Raw genomic sequence first — 21,168 nt, forward strand, 5'->3', positions numbered from 1 at the left:
AGTGTCCCTCACTGGAGAGGCGGGGCCCCTCCTTGAGCTCCCCTCCTCCCAGGTCCCGTGTTCCCCGCTGGGACCTGAGTTTCCCTTACATGGTTGGGGGCTTGAGCCTTCGGCCCCCCTCCTCCCTTCTACCCTCACTCCTTCCCCTTCAAGAGGCCTCAAGGGCACCAAGAGGTCAAGATTTAAAGCTGACCAAGCTTGGGGGTGGGTGGAAGGAGAGAGAAGCCAGGCCTCAGGAGGGGGGGTGGAGACGGGGCCATTGGCAGGGACTAGGTTCCACCTGTTGCTTGCAAGTGCTGGGTGAGAGGAGGGGGAGCAGGGGGTCTGCCTGGAGCGTCAGGGACAGGACTGGCTGTTCCTGCTGAGACTCCGACAGGGAGGGGTGCTACAGCCACAGTGCCCTGGGGTGACCTCCTAAGGAGTCTGAGAAGGAGAAGCAAAGAATCCACCATCCCAGCTACCTCCTGGACAGCAGGATCAGGGGCCCCCACCCTCACCATATGCATCCTCTCGGCCTCAAAGTCCAGACTTCCCTTCCTGGACCACTCATTCCCATCACTCACCAGCCACCTCCACAATGTCCCCAGGGACAATGTCCCGAGCCTTGATCCTTTGCACTGACTTGCGGTCAGCCCGGTACACTTTTCCCATCTCGGGTTCATATTCCTTCAGAGCCTCGATGGCATTCTCTGCATTTCGCTCCTGGAGGGGCAGGGTGGAAGAGAGAAGGGTCATCGGAGGGAGGAAGGTTGGGGAATGAGAGGGGCCTGGGTGGGGCCTAGGAGGGGCAGGGGCCAGAGTTCTGGGGAAACAGGGACATTACAGAGGAAGAGGCAGGTCATGCAGTAGTGGCTCCTGGCATAGGAGTAGACAAAGTCTATGTGAGGGTAGGTGTCTGTGTTGAGGAAATTATCATTTATGGCTGAAGACAGGTAAGGAGGCTCAGGGGAGAGAAGAAAAGAGAATCAGAAAGCAAAGGACAGGAAAAGTAGAGGGTGGTAAGGGAAGAGAAGGAAAATCAAGCTAGCATTTATTGACCTGCTACTATATGCCAGGTGCAGGGCTGGGCACGCCACATGCATCACTCTGTTCCATCTCAGCACAACTCAGGGACAGGATTATTAGCCATTTTATGGATGAGGACACTGAGGCTGAGAGAGGTGAAGGAACCTGTCTGGGTTATGAAGCCAGCAAGTGACAGTGGGAACACCAGTCTCCCATCTCTTTCCTGCACTCCATCCCCTTTCCAAACTGGGCATTAGAGACAGGGAACAAGGCAAGTCCAGAGGAAGTGACGGAGGAGAAGGAGACTGGGAGGAAGACAGTGGGGCGGGGTCATGGCTAACCTGCCAAACCCCTACAATGGCGTTGGCGATGAGGATCAAGAGGATGACAAAGGGTTCCACAAAGGCAGTGATGGTCTCTTCGCCTTCCTCGAACCAGGCCAGCACCTGGGGAGCAGGGAAATGGAGACTAACGGTAACAAAACCCCTCAAACACATAGTGAGGGTGAGTGTGCGTGCAGGAGCAAATGGGGCTGGGCATCTCGGGGATACTGCAGCCCCTCATCAGTCTGAGGTCCTACACACTCCACAGGAGCACTGCCCCTGCTCTCAGGCAACAGGAACTGGCAGGTGTAGACATGCACAACTCCGGGTTTAATTGGGAATGCTTTTAGATTTTCCCTGGCCGGGCTGTTGGCCTGTAAACAATGCTCACGGGCCACCCAGGCCACCCTACAGCCACATCCATCCCACGGGAGCCAAAACTCCTCAGGGAAAACCCTGTGGTCCTTGCAGACACCACCCGCCCCCCCCCACAGCCCTCCCCAACAGCAAGGGAAGCTCCAATTTCATGAGGGAACAGGAGGGGGGATAGTGTTACGGGGCCTCCTGTACACACCCCACCCCAGCTGTTGCCACTGCCAAGCAACAGCCACAGGCAAATGTCAAGGAGCAAATCTGAGAAGGGAGAAGGGAGGCCCTGCCAGCTAGTACTCAGAGGCCCACAGGGCCTCCGTGAAGGAGACCAGGGGACAGGGAAACTTCTTTGCCCCCAGCCTTATCTTCTGGTGGGACTAAGATGTTAAGGAAGAAACTCCAGAAGGCAGGCGGTCTGCTGGGGTGGTGGGTGCTGGTGGGGGGTGGGTGGGGGTGGCCTCAGGGGCCAGAGAGGTGGCGGCCTTGCGGCTGCGAGGGATCCAGAGAGGGCGGGCAAGGTCAGGCCGGGTGGGTGAGGAGGGGGTCCCGGAGCCCTAGCGCTGACGGGCGGCAGGCATCAAAGCCCGGGGCCAGCGGAGGGGTCTGGCCGGCCCGCCCTCGGGTGCACTCAGAGGTACCCTCACACCAGCAGCTCTTTCCCGCCTCTGGGGGGAGTCTCTGCGGCGACCAATCAGCGTCAGGAGGGAGGGGCGGGGGCGCCAGGAGGCTCGGGGATTGGTGGAGCGGCTGCGCGCCTCGGGGCATGCCGGGAGTGCTGGTGCTGGAGCGCCACAGAGCCTGAGCCACAGAGCCTGAGCCGCAAGCCGGGGAGCCCGGCGCTTGCGGGGTAACCCGAGCCCTCGAAGCCCTTGAGGCTGCGGGGGTGGCTTAGCTTCAGTGTTTTGGCTGAGAACACCCTTAAAGCTTAAAATAAAACCTGCCTGTGGGGTGTGGAGGAGGACCGAGGCGTGCGCATCAGCGCCCCTCCCTGCCCCCTCAGTTCTGGTGTAGGGGAGAGGATGGTGAGGACTGGGACCCGAGGAGCCGAGGAACCGGAGCGCCCCCGACTCACACCTCAGCCCGCCCCCAGATGCCTGCCCAAACTTACAAAGGAAATGCAGGCGGCCAGGAGAAGGATCCGCACCAGGAGGTCTTCAAACTGCTCTATCACCAACTCCCACAGGGTCTTCCCTGGGGGAAGAGGCAGGGGAGGGCCCCCCCCGGGGGGGGTGGTTAAGGTCTGGAGGATGAATGGCTTGGACTCTAAGGGCAGGCTGGGATCCAGGGACCAACAGTGGCCTGACTTCCAGCCTGAGCAGGAAGGTTCTAGGGGGATGAGCAGGCCGCCTGGCACTGAGAGGAGGCTGAGGGGGCTCCCCGGGAGTCCCGAAACGGGCTCCACAAAGTGGTGGTGGGCAGTTAGTTGCTCAAGGACTGGAGGCCTCTGGGAGAAAGTGCCTGGAAACTCCTGCCCCCAGCCAGACTCTAACCTTTGGAGAGTGTATTTGCCCCGGGAGTCAGTAGGGAGAAGGTGGGGATAAAGGAGTGGGCACAGGGGCTGGGGGGCGGGGGCTGGTCATTAAGAGAGCTCAGGGATTCCAGTAACTTACCTTCCTCAGCAGGGAGCTCTACCCAGGAAAAAGAAGAAAAGGACATATTCATTTGGGGTTCAGTCTAATGCCCCCCACACCCAGGATTCTGGCTAAGGTAAGAGAATCAGGCTACCTAAAGGGCATCTGAGGTTCACCAAGGTCATCCCAAGAAACCTCCCAAAACTCTCTCAGGCACTCTGTTTTGTCAGAATCCCCTGCAGTCACTGGACCATGGCCCAGCTCTTCCCTGAGGTACTCTGGAGGGAGAGACTCCAGTGTAAGTGTGTGAGTGTGTGTATGTGTCTGTCTGTGTTGTGAGGGAGCAAGAGGGCGTTACCAGCCTCTCCTCCAAGAGACACTTACCATTGGGGCCGTATTTCTCCAGATGCCGCTTCACTTGGTCCGGGCTAAGGCCTGTAGTCTCGCTCACCCCAAAATAGGCCAAACATTCTTCTGTGGTCTTGGAGTGTGCAGCCTCCATTGTGCTCCCTTCCTGGGGGCCAGGGGGTGGTGTGCTCCTTCTGGGGGGGGTCCTCACGCTTTGGGGGCCTTCCTCAGTGTCCACCTGCCTGTTTGCCTGGGTTTCTTGCTTTTCTCTCCTGCCCCCCCCCAGGTTTTTCTTCCTTCCACAAAGCTCTGACCCCCGTCCCACTTGCAGCAGCCGGCCACCCCCCCCAACCCCCAGCTGGTCCTTATGAGGGAGTGGGGGGGGCCAGCCTCCCCCCCCCCCAGATCAGGGATTGGCTGGCTAAGACTCCGGCAGGAGGGGTCAGAAGAAAGATATTTCTGCTGACAGAGGGGGAACATTGGGGCTGCAGCCTGAGATGTCACTCATGAGGGAAGCTAAGGTGGCCCCAGCCTCAGGGAAGGGGGGCAGGGAGAGACTTCACTTTCTGTCTTTTGCTGACCCCTCCCTCAATTGCCCAGACTTACTCAGTTGTACCGAATTTCCTGGTCCAAACTCATCCCTGAAGTTCTCCACTTCTACTCTCAGGCCTCCACTTTTCTCTTTTCCTGATCCCCTCCCGTCTTACCAACTCTCAACCTGTTTCTATTGCCACAGTCTCCTTCCTCACCCAGTCTGCTGAAAGGGCAGCAGATACTCCAGCCTTCAGGGGACTGGAGAGGGGAACAACATCCTTTAGGGGCCAGAGGAAATGGCTCTAGAGGGACAAGGGGAAGTAGGGAGGGGAGAGGGTCAAGGCGACAGGGCAGAAGAGGGTAACCCTACCCTCGGGAGGGGTTGCTGCAGCCATCAACAAGGGATTTAGTGTCCAAGCCCTGGTGAGCAAAGCCAGGACTGCCTGTCTCTCCCCCAAACACCCCCCCTCCCCATCACTCTAACTCAGCCTCTGGAAATGTAGCCTTGGGGGGCCCCCTTCCCTGACAGGGAATCCCCCCCACCAAGAAAATGGGATACCCAGGCAGCTAGGTAATCCAGGAGGCCACAAAATGTGCTGATGGTGAGGGGGAGGGATGAATGTTTCAGGATGGTGGCAAGAGTCCCTCCAAGTGTTGGAATGAGGGTCCCCTCAGCCTCTACAGTGCTATTTAACTCAAGGGGTTCACATGGCAGATCCCAGATGGTGTGTAGTCCGCACTCCACCCTGGCTCTGAAGTGTTTCCTTCAGGGGAGAGAGGATGGCAGCTGCATGCTCAGGTGCTGGGCGTATAACCTCCAGGAAGAGGCGCGAGGGAAGAAGCGTCAAGGACAGGGGGCTGAGAAGCTGCCCAGAGCAGACAGACGCTCCAGACCAAAGGAGTGGGGAGGGGGCAGACTTATGAGGACAGGTCTAGGGGAAATAAGGACAGAATCGGACTGGGGAAACCGAGACAGGGCTGCCAGGGTCAGAGGGAAGTCTGAGGAGCAGTGGGAAAAGGGACAGCAGGAAGCTGGCAGGCAGCAGCCAGGTGGGTGGGGGCCCAGGGCTGGGTGCAAAGCCACAAGTTGTTGCTGAGCGGCTGGCCTTGGTGTCAGCTTCCTTGTAGAAGCAGCTGCTCTGAGCCCCCCACCCCCACCCCCGATCCTGGATGGGGGCGTCTTGGTTACTAACAAGGCAGCTGCTGGAGGAGCAGACGGAGGATAGCCTGCACCGGGGGCAGGGGAGGAAAGGAGGGCAGAGAGAGGAGAGCCTCTCAATGAGAGTTAGTGGTGGAAGGTCCAGGAGGGGAAGAAGGAGCCTTGAGCCCTTCCTGTGGCCAGGCCTCTGGCTTCCTGAGATGGACAGTCAGGAGTGTGGGCCACTGAAAGGGTTCTCCAAGCAGCTCCCCCCTGCCTGCCCCTGGCACTCAGGTTCCTAAGCAGAGGATGGCAGGCAGACAGTGGGAAAAGGAAAGGGCAGCCCCACTTCTGGGGGAGTAGGCAGGCCAGGAGGGAGACATTTAAGGACTTAGCCCCCCGCACTTATCCCTTCCTCTGCCTGGACTTGGAGGGGAGGGGAGCCTCCCGGGTGAGGTGAGGACACGGTACTCCTTCCCTGCCCCTTTTCATGGTTCCCATGAACCCCTCCCTTGAGCTGTGACCTGAGGAGGGGGGTGCTCAGACAATGAGATCCCATCCCCAGGCACCTCCATCTGGCCCAGCACCCCCCTTATTAGGCCAGAGTCAGGCTCAGCATGGGCCAAGCCTTTTGGTGCTCTCTGGCTTCTCCCTGCCACCACCTGGAGGAGTGACAGGGGCATGGTCCTGAAAGGAGCAGGAATGCCCAAACATGGAGAAGGGGGAGAAGACTGGAGGGATCCAGGCTTCTGGGGAGCTGAGAGCAGGAGGCTGAGGACGAGACACTGCTGCCAGCGGGGGCCCTCTAAGGTGACCCCGCCCCCCCACCCCCAACTTCCAGAGGGGAAGCCGAAGCCAGAGACGGAGAAACAAAAGGCTGGCGGCTGGGGAGGCTGGGGGTGTGGACTGGGGTGGAGGACCAGTGTCTTACTGGTTCTCTTGGATTCCCCCCCCCCCGGGGGGGGGTCTCCAAGCCCACAGTGGGAGTGTTCCTCCCCCCTAGGAGGGCTGAAGCTGGGAATGGGAGAGGCCTGGTTCTGAAGGACAGGGACACAGAGCCTGGCTGGTCTCTGGCTGGTCCCAAACTTCATCTCAACCCCATCCTTAAAGCAAAGCTGAGAGGGAAACAGTCTCTTAGGCTTCTCCAGCCAAGACATGCAAACCTTGGGGTGGGGGGTTGCTCCTTGGCCCCCTCCCCCACCCAACTTCAGAAGGCAAGTCCCTGAAGCTGGCAGGGTTTAGGGGGAGGGGGAGCCTTGCAGCACCAGTTGCTGCTAGATTAGAAGGGGATCAGTTCCTGCTTACCCTGGGGTGCCACAGCCTTCACTCACCACCTCCTTTTCCAGAACACAGCACCTAGATCCCCAAACCATCCCCTCCTTTGCAAGGCCAATTCTATCCCCGGTCTCCTGAGGTCAAAGTTTGGGGGAGCCCCAGGAATTAGACAAAACTGGGAGAGCCAGCAGGCTTCCCCCAGCTAGCCCCCAGCCTGGGTGGCCTGTGAGCCCAGCTGTCTCCTGTCCATCTCCCAACAGGACACAAGGCCCAGAATAGCAAGGTCATAAGCATGGCTAGGGCCTCTTGGAGGTGGGGACAGTGGCTGAGGGGCGTGAGAATATAGGCTCCATGCTGCCTGAGAAGGAAGGTGAGAGGCAGCCCTGGGTGGAGGTGAGGAGCGGAGAGGGCCAAGCAAAACAGGTTCTTTCAAATCTGGCCCCTCCTTGTGGGCACCTGCCACCCAGAGAGCTGGGAAACCCAAAGGTGCCCTCCGTTGGAGGAGGGCATGGCTGCAGATCCGTTAAAAGAGTAGAGCCTGGGTTTAATGAGGGGTCCCACAAGGAGGGAGAGATGTTGCAAACTCATGCCCACAGTGCTGAGAAGGTCACATGGGTGCAGTGGGCCAGTGGGGATGGAGCAGGTGTGGAATGTGGAAGGTGGAGCATGGGAGGTTGGATCTTCAGATTTTCAGAAGCCGGTAATCTGAACTTCTATTGTGAAATCCCAATGGAGATGCTATCCAGGCCAAGCAAATCATGTCCACAGCACCAACCCAGATAAAACCTCCCACTCTACAGATGGGGACACTGAGGCCGCAGAGCCTACCTCCTTGCCTAGGCCGAAGAGCAAAGGAGAGGAAAAGCCAGGAGTGAAAAAAATGGGGCTCCATCCTCTATCCTCCAGCTTCCCAGCTCGGCCCTGAGAAGGGGGCAGCCAGCCTGTCCTCGGGCCCCTCTGCAGCCAGCCTGTGACTGCCACTTTAAATTTCTTCCGACACAGCCACCAACCAGGCCCTGGCCCCACTCACTCTCCCTAGGGTGAGAAGCCTTAACTGAAGAATTCAGAGTGTGTGTGTGTGTGGAGGGGTCCTTAGAAGTTGTCAATCTTGTTGCTGTCCTGTCCTGTCCCATTACGAGAACTTGGCTGGAGACACTGGGAAGCCCGGTATGGCTCTGCACTTACCACTCTACAGCACGGCGGGGGAACAACAGGCTGGGGAACAACAGGCTGGGGAACAACAGGCCGAAAGCACAGTGCTGGAGGGCAACAGGGACTTGACTTGACCCTCTGGCCTCTCAGCTCTGGAGTGGAAACAGAGTGGGCTGCCTTCCTGACTCCCCTGTCCCAGCCCCCCACTGCAAACACTGGCCACAGCCATCGCAATGCAACTGAGATAAACCCTTTTATTTATTTATGCTTCTCCATTTTGTTTAAAACAACAACAACAACCACCTTAATATAACTGACAGCCCTTCCCCCTCACCCTTCCTCGGGCTAGGGGGTGGTTAGCGGGGAAATGGCCCCCAGGGGTGGGGCTGACCATAAGAGCCCCTCGGGGAGGTAATGGAGCCCAAATCCCCTGCCTAGGGGATGGGGCACCTGTAGTGTATGAACTGGGGAGTTAACAGGGCTCTTGAACCTCTTGTACCAACGTATATGCCCTTGGCCATCAAGGGTCAGGAAGCACGTGGGGGAGGGGATTCCTACCGCTCCTCTACCACCGGCCCAGCCCCAATTTCACGCACTAGGGCCTGGGGAGCAAGAAGAGTGGAGAAAGGGCGGGGTAGGGTGTCTCACACGAAGGAGTACTGATTATTAATGGCTCTGGGATGGCCCCCTTCTTCTCCATCGCCCCCTAGTGGTAACTGCTGGAGCTGCACCATCGGGGTGGCTCCTGGGGCCCCACCGGATCCAGCGCCTCCCTGGGCCTCTTGGCCTGGTGCTACGGCCTCTTCCAATTCAACCACGGGGACCAGCTCAACCACGGGGACCAGCTCTTCCTGGACCCCTCCACTGCCCGCTTTCTCTTTCTCTTGCCTCTCTTTGGCTGCTGCGGCTGCTGCTGCCGCCACTTCTGGCGCCCCCGACGCCTCTTCTGCCCCAGGATGTGGGGGATCTGTCCATGAAGGGGGTTCAGGGGGCTGGGGTGGGTCATGGGAGGTATTCGGTTCTGGATAGGAAGGGCAAGAAGACAGACTGTGGAGGGAGGCCAGCTCTCGCAGCAGCCTCCCCTCTGCACTCACCCCCCCAGAAGCCATGTGCTATCTCCCCCACAGCCCATCTCCTGAGCAGCACCCCCCCACTCCATGGAAGATGGATCATGGGTGGTGGTGAGAGGAGGACCACACTTACACACAGTCACTCGCTCCGAAGGGCATGAGGGTGGAGGAGGCATCGGGATAGCATCGATCTCCCTCGCACACCCCTGCATGGCTCCCGGCCTGCTCCCGGCCTGGGGGGGGGGGCAACGTGGGGACAGATGGGACGTTGGGGTGGGGAAAAGGAGAGATCAGACATCAGGGGAGGAGGGAGCAGGATCAGACCAAGCATCCCCAAGGAGGACAGGCCCAAGGCAAGACTGTGACAAAGGGCAAAGACAAGGCTGAGGAGGATGGATCCAGGAGACACACAGATGATGGAACGGGGGTCTGATGGAATGGGGATGCACCAACCCAAATTCCACTTCCTCCCAGCTCCAGCAAGGAGCCCTCTGCCTCCCTATGTCCTTAGCGTCCTGATTCCTCTTCAAAAGCCCAACACCCAGAAACTTTCTCTACCCTACTCTCCCTCACGAAGCTTCTCCTCCTCATAGCCCTCCCCCCACCCCGTCTTTCTGGCACACACACCTCCTCACTTCTTGGGTGCACGGGCACCTCCTCCCCTGCAGACCTGCTCTGCTCACCCTGCTGTCGCTGGGAGGACACGACATAGCTGACAAGAACAACGTCACTGGAGCCTCCAGACTCCAGAGGGATGGGGTGCACCCGGAAATGCTCGAGCATATCGAAAATGGACTGGAACCACAAGTGCTGGACCCGGCACTGACCCTCCTCATTCAGCGACAGGCGCAGGTGCTAAGGGCGGGGATGAGGGAGGTGAAACAGGAGCCCATGCCCTATGTGTCCCAGAAGCGCCTCCCCTGGCCAGCCCCACTCCCGGCAGGCTCCCTCTGGGGCACACAGCCTCTTCCTCACTGACCTTGGCCTTGCCCTGGAAGTTGAAAGTGAGGACGTACTCGCCCCGCCTCGTCTCACTCTGCCGTACCAGGAAAACACCATGGGAGCCAGTGCCTCCGGCCAGCACCAGCTGCGCAGCCTTGAGTCGAGAGAGCATCCCGTGGAACCAAGGGTACCCTGAGAGGGGCTGGTCCCCTTCACCTCCCTCTGACTCCCCCTGGAACAGGAATGATCCTTCAGGAAGGAGAGAGGGAGGGAAACCGGGGCGTCAGGGAAGCCTCCCCCATCCTGGGAGAAGAGAAGCCTGGCTTCCCCTCCACCTGTCACTTCCTTCCCCCGGGGTCCGATCCCTCAGGATCCCGAGACAAGGGTTTAGGCAGCTGGGCCTGGAACTGGACACACGCTCACCTCTGGTACCTGTGGCTGTCTCTGGAGTGTCCAGGGGTGGGTAGGGGGCCGAGAGGGGATGAACTGTGCCCGCTGGGGGACCCTCTTCAATGGGGATGCGGGGGGGCAACTCTGGGGGGAGCAGTTCCATGGAGTCAAAGTGGGAGGCAGCGATGGAGGCAGAGCTGGGGGAGATGGATGCTGAAGGGCGGTCAGAGAGACCCCCATAGGCTCCTGGGAAGAGAGGGAGGAGGGCAAAGTTGAGAACCAGAGAAATCGCCCTGTGTGTGCTGCATGTGCTGTGCTCGGGCAGAGTCAGTGGGCTGAGATGCCCACCCCTTCCTGAGGCAGCCACCCTGATGGTTCTGCTGGCTGGCTCCTGACTGAGGCTCAGGCACTGCTAGGGGACCGGAGAGTTACTGCAAGGAGGTCCTGGAATCCAAAAGTGCCTCCATTTTTTATGAATCAACAGCTGAAATGACAGCGATTGTTGCCGGGATTGGGGGGAAGAATCCTGCAAGTACTCTCACATTAAAAAGTGTCCTTTTTTTTTTTTTTAAGATTTCATTTATTTATTCATGAGAGACAGAGAGAGAGAGAGAGAGAGAGAGAGAGAGGCAGAGACACAGGCAGAGGGAGAAGCAGGCTCCATGCAGGGAGCCCGATGTAGGACTCGATCCCGGGTCTCCAGGATCACACCCTGGGCTGAAGGTGGCACTTAACCGCTGAGCCACCGGGACTGCCCAAAAGTGTCCTTTTTTGGCCTACAGGACAAAGTCCCCAAGTCTCAGAGGCATCAAAGATCCTCCTATTAATCAGCCCAACCTCCCCACCTTGATGTTCACATTGGCTTATATTCCTGGAGTCTCCACATGAGCTTGATCATCCCGCCCGATTTTCCCAAGCTCCCAGGCTCTCCCCACCTCAGGTCTGGCTCTGGCCATCTACTTCCTCTAAGCCCTGTTCTCTCTCACCTCCCCTGTGTGATATCCTGTCTATCCCACCTTCCTCGATTCCCTTCTTCCTCTGAGCTCCCACAGCGCTTCCTGCTAGTGCTGCTCAGAGGACACTAGCACAGGCTCTCTATTCTGGAGTCCTGCTTTTCAGAGGGAGTGACAGCTTATCAATTCAGCTGGTCTGGGAGCCCACGGAGGACAAGGAGCTCATCTCAAGCATCTCTGGGTTCCTGCATCCTGCCCCAGACCCTAGCACAGGCTCAGGTGTGGACTAGGGCATTCCTGAATGTCTGCTGGCTGGCAGGCCTGAGCCTGTGGGAATAGGTTGAGCACACAGTCAGTGCTCAGAAGACAGGTGTATGTGGGGTATGGAGAGAAGGGGGGCAGAGAGCAGACTTGCATAGCCCTGGTCTTTTTCAGGGGCTTTCGGGTAACCTCAGAAAAGCCATTTCCCAGGGATGTTTGGGTGGCTCAGTGGTTGAGCACCTGCCTTTGGCTCAAAGCGTGATCCTGGAGTCCCCAGATCGAGTCCCACATTAGGCTCCCTGCATGGAGCCTGCTTCTCCCTCTGCCTGTGTCTCTGCCTCTCTCTCTCATGAATAAATAAATAAAAATATTAAGAAAGAAAGAAAGAAAGAAAGAAAGAAGAAAGAAAGAAAGAAAGAAAGAAAAAGAAAGAGAAAAAAGAAAAGAAAGAAAAGAAAAGAAAAGAAAGAAAAGAAAAGAAAGAAAAGAAAAGAAAAGAAAGAAAAGAAAAGAAAAGAAAAGAAAAGAAAAGAAAAGAAAAGAAAAGAAAAGAAAAGCCTTTGCTTCTCCCTGGTCTTAGCTGCCTGAGGGGAATAGAACCGATGACTTGTAAGGTCCATCTTAGCTCCAAGACTGTTCAATCTGTTTGTTTACTCAGTGAGCACAGCCAGGGTGCCAGGCACCACTGAACCTCCACTCGGAATAGAGGAGCAAGACAAAGGGAATAATAGAGTCTAAAAAGGTGAGAGCTGGGCCAGGCAGACACATGTCTCTGGGCATACCTGTGTGCAAGTCGGGCTGTGTATGTTCAGTCAGGCCAAGAAATAAAGAGTCAAAAACATCTGGTTTTTGACTGAAAAACATCGACATACCTACAGAGATGCAGAGTAAAAGCAAAACAAAGACGTGTATGAAGTGTTCCAGGAGCTTGGGAAAGAGAGTCGTTATCTCCAGCCAGAGTGGAGGTCTGCACAAGCTTTATAGAAAAGGAGCAAAGGCTGGGTACGGAAGGTTGGAAGGGAGTTTGCTTGGGGCTCGTGCAAGGTGGTGATGGTGATGAATTCTAAGTGGCCAACTGTGGCAGGGTACGTTCTGGGACAAAAGCCAGACATTCGGTGTGTAGGGGGTGCAGCTGAGGGGCAGGAATGGGGTGCGCAGTTGAGTTTGGAAGGAAGGCCTGGGCCTGGCACGGGGGGCGGGGGCGGCTTTGAGGTTCCCAGCCCTGTGAGGTTCCACCCTTACCCTGCGACAGGCGATCATTGCTCTCACTGGGTCCCAGCAGCAGATCCTGGCTAGGCAGACTCTCTGAGTGATTGAGACAGGGCAGCTCCAGGCTGTCTGTGTTCTCCCGTGTAAGGAATGACGTCCCAGGGGCCAAGGGGAGGGTCATAGGGCGGGGACTGGTGGAAGGGCAGGGTCTGCAGAGACAGGGAGAATGGTGCTGTGAAGAAACTCAGCAGGTGAGAGGCACACGGCTGCTCCCCATCCCCTCCGGATCCCCTCAATGACAGCAGTCAGGCTCCTCACCCTGGGCTCAGGCATTCTTGGATGTCAGACACCCAGGCCTTCACATGTAGAGCATCGGTTGTCTCCAGGATGTACTCCGAGGGGCCTTCCACCTACGAGGACAAGAGGAGGCCTGCAGGCCACTTCCAGGTCCAGAGGCTATAAGCCTCCCCTAATAAGAACAAAAACATCCTCCTCCTGTTCCCTCCTGCTAGAGAAGCTACAGCCCCAGGGACACACTCTCAAGGCACTTGACACACAGGCACCTCCTTCCACAAAGTCCCTTCCTTCAATGAGCTACGTGAACTTCTTCCCCAACACAAGTGCTCCAAAGTGGGGGCAGGAGCTCAGAGCTCCTACCTTAACCACAAACGTGTTCTCCCGGTCAGGCATCTCCAGGGCTGTTGTTGTCCGCACGTCCGTGATGGTAGAGCAGGGAATGCTGAGTCGAGGCCGAGACGCCTAAGTTGGGAAAGAGAACAGGATCCAAACTTTTGGTGTGCAGGGACCACCTTTCACTTCCTTCCAGAGACCCATCTTTCCTTCTATGCCCTAAGGGAGTTAGACAAAGGGTCATGTTATTTTTTCAGCCCTGCCCACAACTACTATCCCAGAGTCAGGAGCTGGCTTTAAAAACCAAAGTGAGGGGACGCCTGGGTGGCTCAGTTGGTTAAGTGTCTACCTTCGGCTCAGGTCATGATCCCGGGGGTTCTGGGACTGAGCCCTGCATTGGGCTTCCTGCTCAGTGGGGAGTCTGCTTCTCCCTCTACCCCTCCCTCTGCTCATGCTCTCTCTCTTACATGCTCTCTCTCTCTCTCAAATAAATAAAAATCTTTAAAAAAAAAAATCAAAGTGAGCAAAACTATGCACATGGGCTGTTCCACTCTGGTGGGTCAACTGCCCCGCTCCCGGATACCCACCCTTGTCGCAGCCTCACCTTAGGCGGTACAAAGAACTCCAGACGACTTCCTCCTCCTCCTTCTCCTTCACTTCGGAGCAGTAAGCGACACTTCTGCCACTGAGGCTGCCCTCCTCCCCCTGAGGTAGGCCCGGCTGCCCCTCCTCCCCGGCCCATTCCTGCTGGGTCAGGGGCTGCCTCTTCGGCCCCCATGAAACTCAGCAGCTCTTCCCTCTGCACCATCCCCGCTCCGTCCTTCAAGGCGCCCCCTCCCCGACTGAGTCTCAGCCTCTCAAATCGGTGAGTCCATCTGTCTCCAGGGGATGTTCCGTCACTAACCAGTCCCCTGCCAATGGTCCCAGCCCCACCAGAGGAGTTGGAGTTGCTGTTTCCACCCAGGACTGGGGGGCCTGATGAGGTCTCGAGGGGCCCAGCAGGGGATGGGGGGTCAACAGTCCCCCGCCACTGTAGGATGCCACGGACTGAACCGCGGACCGAGCGACCCACTGAGCGGAGGGAGAAGCGCTTCTTTAGCTTCGGCTTCGAGGAGGTCGTAGAAGAGGAAGAGACTGAGGAAGGGAGGGGGCCGGCCAGGTCCTCAGATGATCGAGAAGGGCCCAGCACAGCCAGGGGCCCGCCCACCCTACAGCTCTCAAGGGACAGGTCATGTGGTGGAATCTCCACACCAGGACTCAGGGGAGCCAGGATGGGTGGCGAGAGGGAGCCGGAGGCCCGGGCCACCTCAGCTTCAAAGTGCTGCAGGAAGAGCTCAGCAAAACGGCGGGAGAAGGCAGCCTCAGCCCCAGGCCCTGCATACTGGGGGTGGGAGGCCAGGTAGAGGCGGAAACGGCGGGCAAAATCCAGGGCAGCAGCCCGGGCATGGGACTCGCAGAACTCCCGCCAACTAGGAGGAGGGGGTGGTGGCAAAGGGGGAGGAGAGGGGGAGGCCCCGTCCTCTGGGGAAGGGGCACCATTCATGATGGTCCCCAGGAGGTGGAGAGGGAGAGCCTGTGGGGAGGGGCAGCAAAGAGGGAAGCGGCCAGAAGACACGGGGTGAGCGGCAGCAGCTGCAGAAGGAAGAGAGGCACATACAGAGTCACTGCTGAGGTGGGACTGGGGGCTGAGCCCCACCCCCAGCCGGACTCCCTACTCTGGTCTGGACTCCTTGGAGAGCCATGGGGAACACCACACACTGCCCCCCTTCCCTCTCCCCATCCTCACACCCCACACACCCCAGTTGGCTGGCTCCCCGGGGTCCAGCCCGCACCTACTCTGCTGCATTCCAACCCACTCCCCCTGGCTCTGGTTCTGGGAGTGACAGACAGCCGTGGAGTACCTTCCTCTAAAAAGGAATCTATCCCTCACGCCACCTCCCTTCTCTAAAACAGGTCCTTCAAGATTTATCACATGCTTCCCAGGTGCTGTTCTTACCTTTCCCTGTAACAGGCTTTGATAACCTTGACAACAGATGAGAAAACTGAAGCTCAGAACAGTTTCAGAACCCCCAGTCTACAGTTTTGCCCACTGCATAGTCCTCATCCCCAGGGACTGGCTGCCCCAGCCTCATGCACAGCCCCTCACTGCCCCAGCTCTCAGGGGAGGTAGGTCTGCAGTGCTTACAGACCCTGCCTCATTATGTCCTGAGATCCAGCTCTGAGGAGGGTGGCTGCTCAGGAAGGAGGACAGATGAATGATGGATCGAAACCACACTTGTCCTGAAAGTAGACCCCGGGGCCCAGTTCCCTGGCACAGTGTGACGGAGGCTTAGAATGGCCACAGCCCGCTTCTTTGGTGCCCCTTCACCCTGGGGCCCAGAAGCAGCAGCACCAGGCAGGGAAAGACTGTGGGCTGGGTCAGAGCAAGTCTCTGCTGGCCACAAAGTAAATAAAACATAACAGGGAGCTGGGGCCCTAGGCTTTTTCACTTCCTCTTCTTTCACTAGGGAGTGTGCCCTAAAGGCTGGTTAGCCTGGTGGTTAAGGCTACCGGATCTGGAGTTAGACTTGGGATGAAATCCCAGCTCTGCCACCTATTAGCCGGGTGATCTGGAAGAGATTATATATCCTCTCTGAAGTGCAGATTTGTAGCCATAAAAGAGCTAATGCTCTCTAACCCACAGAATCATCGGGAGAATTAAATGGAACAAGTCAGGGTTCGATACAAAGTAAGCACACAATAAACGACCGCCATTATTACTAACTTTATAGGTTCCAATTTTTCTAAAAGAGCAACGAGAAAGGAAGAGGCTTCCCAAGATCTTACAACTAGCAAGTGGCAGAGCTGGGCATGGCATTTACAACCCATGGCTCTTTTGTTAGTGTTCCTCCCCCATATTATACTGGAAGATGACTGGCACCAGGACAGGGAGGGATGGGGGAGGGCAGCTCAGGAAAAGTCTCCCCAAACCTCAGCCTTCTGCTCAGACCCACAATCCCACCATCAGCAACCCCTCCCCTGCCTCCTTGGCCTAGACCCTACACATTCAGATGGCTCCAGCCGCAGGGACAATTCCAAACCAACGAGAAGCAGCCAAGAGATGCAAGAGTCATGGAGCACAGGGGAACCGAGCCAAGAGGTGCAGACACAGCAGGGAGACCAATCTCCAGGCAGAGGCCACCTCAGCTCACACAGGGCCCACCCAAACCTCTGCACCACAAGCAGACCCAGCCCCCTTCAGGCCCGCTGACCCTGCGGCTCCTGAGCTGGTGACTCAGTTTCTCTTCTGCCAAGCAGGACTCAGACACATTTTCCCGGTGCACCTGCCTCTTGGCTCAGTTCTGAAATTTCCCGAAGGGCGGGTGGTGAAGGGTGCAGGCTCCGCTCCCGGCTCGGACCCTCTGGGCCCGGTGGTCAATGCACTCCGACCCGACCCTACTCCCTGGACACCCTCGACCCGCCCATTCCCCGGGGCCGCAGACGCCTCGGGACCAGCCCCGTCTGCTGCACTCTGCGGGGCCGAGCGCCCCTCCCGCCTCTGGCCCCCCTACGCCCGCCCCCACCCAGGGCTCCTCTCAGGCGCCGGGGCCGGGTCGCGGAGAGGGAAGAGGTACTTGAAGAGGGGGGTTCCGGTTCCGGTCCCACCTGCATCTCGGTCCCCGCGGTTTGCTCCGGCGGCGGCGGCGGCTCCCGTTCCCTGCCCCTCCCCCCGCGCTCCGCGACTAGCTCCCCGGCCGCCTCTACGCAGGCGCCGGGACCCCTTTTCCCGTCACCGAAGGAAGCGACCATAGAGAAGGGCGGCGAGAGGGAAGGGCGGCTATACACTCACTTCCGCCATCCTCCGGTTCCGCGCCGGCCCTTCGAGTGCTGCGAGGTTGCGACTCTCGGTGGGCTCAGGGCCTTCTCCGGTTGCCCCCGAAAGGGACCCTAAAAGCGGCCGTGGGAAGGGGTTCCCACCAGGAGCCCTCCCGGAGGAAACTCGGCACAAAGGAGAGGCGCCAGCCATAGGGAAGCCGGCCTAGGGGATCGAGTCCCGAGGCCCTGTTGTGGGCTAGAGCGGCCACCGGCTACCGGAAACCAGCGAGCTGAGGAGGCTCTTTGCAGGCCCGCCGCCGCCGCCTAGAGCGCCGGGCCCTGCGGCTGAGGGGTTCGCGGACACCGCCCCCAAGGAGCCAGGCGAGGGAAGACGCGAGTGACCTTGGGTGAGGCCCCGCGAAGAGGCGGCGCCTGAACTTACGACCTTGGCTTCTCGGAGCCGAGGGACTGGAGTAGACGTCTAGGAGATTCCATCTGAGGCGGGAAATGAAGACAGGGCGGAAACAAGGGGGATCCCTTCGGACGTGCGTGTGGGACGTCAGGGCGCCGGTGGACATTCGGTCTGGAGCATGATCACTAGAGTCAGCGAGGCCAGTTACAGACACTGGGAATCGTTAAGCGAGAGGGAGCCGTTGAAATCCTAAGCATGATGAAGATCAGTAAGGTCTGTCACTGACCCACCTCCAACTGGCCTAAGGAAGAGGGGAATCTTGGCTGAAACCATTGAAAAGAACAGACCGAGCTTCCTCAGCAACAGCCGAGTAAAAGAGACAAAAGATGTGAGGAACCGTGGCTCACTTTCTCTGAGCTCTGCCTTCCCTGTGCATTTGGCTTCATTCGCAGGCAGGCCTATCTCCGTGGCAAAATGGCTTTCCATGGCTCCAAACTGAATTCCTAATAGCTTAGCAATTCACGTGGAAGGAACGTGCCCCTTTCCAAGATTTGCCAAAAAATTTCCAGAACTGACCTTAGCTGATTTGCTTCCATCAAATGCTCATCCTGGAACACAAGAGACGGGGGATGAATAAATGCCCTGACTCACACAAGGATGTTTAGTCAAGGCTGAGGCTGCCAGATGGAATTGGAAAACTTCCTTGCGGAGGGCAAGTTCTGGCCTATCCAGCCTTCGTCCCCCACCTCTCCCCAGTGTTCCAAGCAATCTAACATCAGCTCACAGGTGGCCTTTGCTAAGGTCCTCATCACCATCTTCGTCCATCCGTCTTCCCAGTTCAGAGGAAGATATCAATGGAAAAGTCTCTAGTTCTGTGGTCACCTCCCTCATCCCTGAAACCCTTCCACACCCTCTCTCTCTAGTTTCTAGTTTCTGTAGTCTCTGTAGTTTCTGCCCACTGTCTCCAGGAGAGGGACACAGTTGAGGAATACAGAAAAGCAAGGGTCTGGTGATGATGAGTTAGGTTTGGAAATGTGTCTAAGCTGTCCAATAAAACTTTCTGCCATGATGGATACTCTGTATCAGCACTATCCAGTGTGATAGCCTGGATCTATTGAGTAGCTGTTGAGCACTTGAAATGTGGCTAGTGAGACTAGAGAACAATTTAAGTTTTAATTAAAATAGCCACATGTGGCTAATGACTATTAGTGTAGGGGTGTCTGCGGACAGCTAGGTGGAGCTGTCCAGCAGAGATGGAGCTACAGTTTGAGCTGCATAAAGCAGTTTGGTGATAATAAGAAGTGAGGAGCAGTTGAAGCTATGGACATGAGTGCTTGTCCAGGCAATATCTATAGAGAATAGCACCCAGGACCTAGCTGTGGAAAACAAGCCACATTTATTAGGTAGGCAGTGAAAGAGTAAAAAGTACTCAGATGATCTCTTGGGTCAGGTTTCCCAGAAGCAGACCTTGAGATGAGGATTTTTGTGTGAGTGATTCAGTCAAACAATGCTACTAGAAGAAACCAGTAAGGAGAGAAGCAGGAGAGGGTAGGAGAGAAAAAACAAACATGATCTCAGGCAGAGAGTAGTTCAACTTGATCTTGCAGAGGAGCTTGATGAAAGTTATTTGTCAGATTTGTCCAGAGCAGGGCCTTTCATATACCAACATGCCTCAGCCGTTGACCAAGGAATACTCCTAGAGACATCAGTTCATCAAGACAACGCCTCCAGTGGCCTGGGGACATTGCTCCAAAAAAGAAAAAAATCTGGACATTCTAACTGTTGGAAGAGAAACCACACAACAAAGATCGGGGGGTGTGGAAATATAGAGTGTGTGTGTCCGTGTGTGTGTGTGTGTGTGTGTGTACAGTTGGTCAGATACATCACAAGCAAATGATTAGAAAGGTATCCATGGCACTGCCATTGTCTCCTATGGAAAACATTGATGACTAATGATGTGGGGCCATGGGTGAATGGTCGAGAAAGAATTCTTGAGGTGTTTTTGGTCCAAAAAGACCTGTGGGTAGAAAGAGCTGCATTTTGCCCTATGAAGCTGGTGGTTATATGCTTAGTGTTCAGGGGGAGGGGACATGTAGGGAGTATTAGATCATAAATGTTTTCTTCCAATTTCTACTCGTAACTACTTTTGCAAGATTTCTCTGGTGCTTATCACTCAGTTGGATATTAACTATCAGTGAGATGTACAGACAGTCATAAGACCCTTTAAGAATGTAGCAGCCAGCACGTAGTTGATCCTTGTCAGGGCTATGCAGGGGTTAGGTCAGCCTTCCGGGCTAAAGGTGAATATTTTCTACTTCTATCCCTCATCACCTAAGACTGCATAGGGGCTTTGGTGACAGTAATTTTAGGTAAGTGGGAGAAGCAGAAGCCAAATGGTAGTGGATTGAGGAATTAATGGAAGTGAAGAAATGGGAGGAGGAATATTGAGAGCTGTCCCCAGGGAGACTTGATCATGTGGAAAGTCTAAAGAGAGGGATGCCTGGGTAAGCTCAGTGGTTGACATCTGCCTTCAGCTCAGGGTGTGATCCCAAGGTGCTGGGATTGAGTCCTGCATCCGGCTCCCCATAGGGAGCCTGCTTCTCCCTCTGCCTGTGTCTCCGCCTCTCTTTGTGTGTCTCTCGAATAAGCTTTTCAAAAAATGGGCAGCCCGGGTGGCTCAGTGATTTAGCGCCACCTTCAGTCCAGGGCCTGATCCTGGAGACCCGGGATCTCAGGTCCGGCTCCCTGCATGGAGCCTGCTTCTCCCTCTGCCTGTCTCTGCCTCTCTCTCTGAGTGTGTCTCTCATGAATAAATAAATAAAATCTTAAAAAAAAAAAAAAACCTTTTCAAAAACAAAAAAAGTCTAAAGGGAAAGGAGCCAGTAGAAATGACAGTAATAGAAGAAGAAGGGTTTGGGGAAGGTGGAAACGATAGGATGGATAGGATGCAAGACCCATGTTAAGCCAAGGTATTGATACAAAAGGGAGAAACGCTTTTTCCTCAGGAACAGGGGATGTGATGGGATGCTTTTAGCTCCCGGTAATGGAACCCTCCACCACACACACATACACACTCCCAAGTTAAAGTAATTTAAATATGAAACGAGAGGGAGCTTACTGGTTCACAGAATTGAAAAATCAGAGGTAGAATGACTTCAGGCATGGCTGAAGCCAGAGGCTCAAATAATGTCCATTTGAACTTGTTCTCTTAGCTCTGCTCCCCTCTAGACTGTCTCAATTCTTAGGCAGATTGTCCCCTGGTAGGTAGCGAGATGGCTACCAGCAGCTCCAAACATACATCCTACTAGCTTAACAATTGTAGTGGGAAAAGATCGGAGCTTTCCCAATAGCCCTGGCAAATGCAACAGAACTGACTCTCATAAGCTCCGCCTGGGTCACCGGGTATAATGAAGAATTTGGGTTTTGTCCTAGCTTCCTGGCACAGAGCTTTTAAAATACTTGGAATTTACCAAGTAGTACCAAGAAGTGCCCCTTAGATCACACCCAAGTTTTAGCTAATGAGATAACTAATGGTAAGTCCCTAGATAGCGTCAGGATGAGGGTTGGTCACCAAAAAGCCTATCCTGATGATTAGAGGTTTGGGATTTCTTTTAAAGGTTTGTTTAATCTCTACATTAAAAAAAAAAAGATTTTATTGATTTATTCCCGAGAGACACAGAGAAGCAGAGACATAAGCAGAGGAAGAAGCAGGCTCCCTGTGGGGAACCCAATATGGGACTCCATCACAGATCCCAGGATCACGCCCTGAGCCAAAGGCAGACCTCAAC

The 21,168-nt window shown here is 56.2% G+C and overlaps 2 protein-coding genes across 6 annotated transcripts in view; both read right to left on the reverse strand.

Annotated features, from left to right (window-relative positions):
• ATP2A1 (ATPase sarcoplasmic/endoplasmic reticulum Ca2+ transporting 1) overlaps positions 1–3,966 on the reverse strand; it is a 15,194-nt gene extending 11,228 nt beyond the window's left edge. For both annotated transcript variants that reach the window (XM_055341235.1, XM_055341236.1), the window contains exons 1-5: positions 3,656–3,966; positions 3,311–3,328; positions 2,809–2,891; positions 1,347–1,451; positions 564–702 (exon numbers count right to left, since the gene is read on the reverse strand). In XM_055341235.1, coding sequence (XP_055197210.1) covers positions 564–702; positions 1,347–1,451; positions 2,809–2,891; positions 3,311–3,328; positions 3,656–3,773 — 463 coding nt within the window. In that variant the 5' untranslated portion in view covers positions 3,774–3,966. The remainder of the gene's footprint in view (positions 1–563; positions 703–1,346; positions 1,452–2,808; positions 2,892–3,310; positions 3,329–3,655) is intronic.
• A 4,624-nt stretch (positions 3,967–8,590) lies between these two features.
• Positions 8,591–20,361, reverse strand: SH2B1 (SH2B adaptor protein 1). 4 transcript variants are annotated; one of them, XM_055341237.1, is made up of 10 exons: positions 17,003–20,361; positions 13,778–14,805; positions 13,201–13,302; positions 12,862–12,953; positions 12,577–12,752; positions 10,154–10,366; positions 9,768–9,979; positions 9,416–9,643; positions 8,922–9,021; positions 8,600–8,739 (listed from the first exon to the last, which is right to left on the reverse strand). In XM_055341237.1, coding segments are annotated over exons 2-10 (2,064 nt in total). In that variant the 5' UTR covers positions 14,717–14,805; positions 17,003–20,361; the 3' UTR covers positions 8,600–8,737. The 4 variants fall into 4 exon arrangements, with proteins under 4 accessions (XP_055197215.1, XP_055197212.1, XP_055197213.1 ...); XM_055341238.1 differs by lacking the exon at positions 17,003–20,361 and adding an exon at positions 16,819–16,990; XM_055341239.1 differs by lacking the exon at positions 17,003–20,361 and adding an exon at positions 15,170–16,990.
• Between the last annotated feature and the right edge of the window lie 807 nt (positions 20,362–21,168).

This window comes from Nyctereutes procyonoides, unplaced genomic scaffold (genome assembly GCF_905146905.1).
Source record: "Nyctereutes procyonoides isolate TBG_1078 unplaced genomic scaffold, NYPRO_anot_genome, whole genome shotgun sequence".
Classification (NCBI taxonomy): Eukaryota; Metazoa; Chordata; class Mammalia; order Carnivora; family Canidae; genus Nyctereutes; species Nyctereutes procyonoides.

Excerpts from the sequence above, each read along its gene's own strand:
- SH2B1 (XM_055341237.1), bottom strand. The coding sequence starts at position 14,716 with ATGAATGGTGCCCCTTCCCCAGAGGACGGGGCCTCCCCCTCTCCTCCC. Across the intron at positions 13,303-13,777 it reads AGTTCTTTGTACCGCCTAAG|GCGTCTCGGCCTCGACTCAG; the intron begins GTGAGGCTGCGA and ends TTCCCAACTTAG. Across the intron at positions 9,980-10,153 it reads GACAGCCACAGGTACCAGAG|GATCATTCCTGTTCCAGGGG; the intron begins GTGAGCGTGTGT and ends TCCTTCCTGAAG.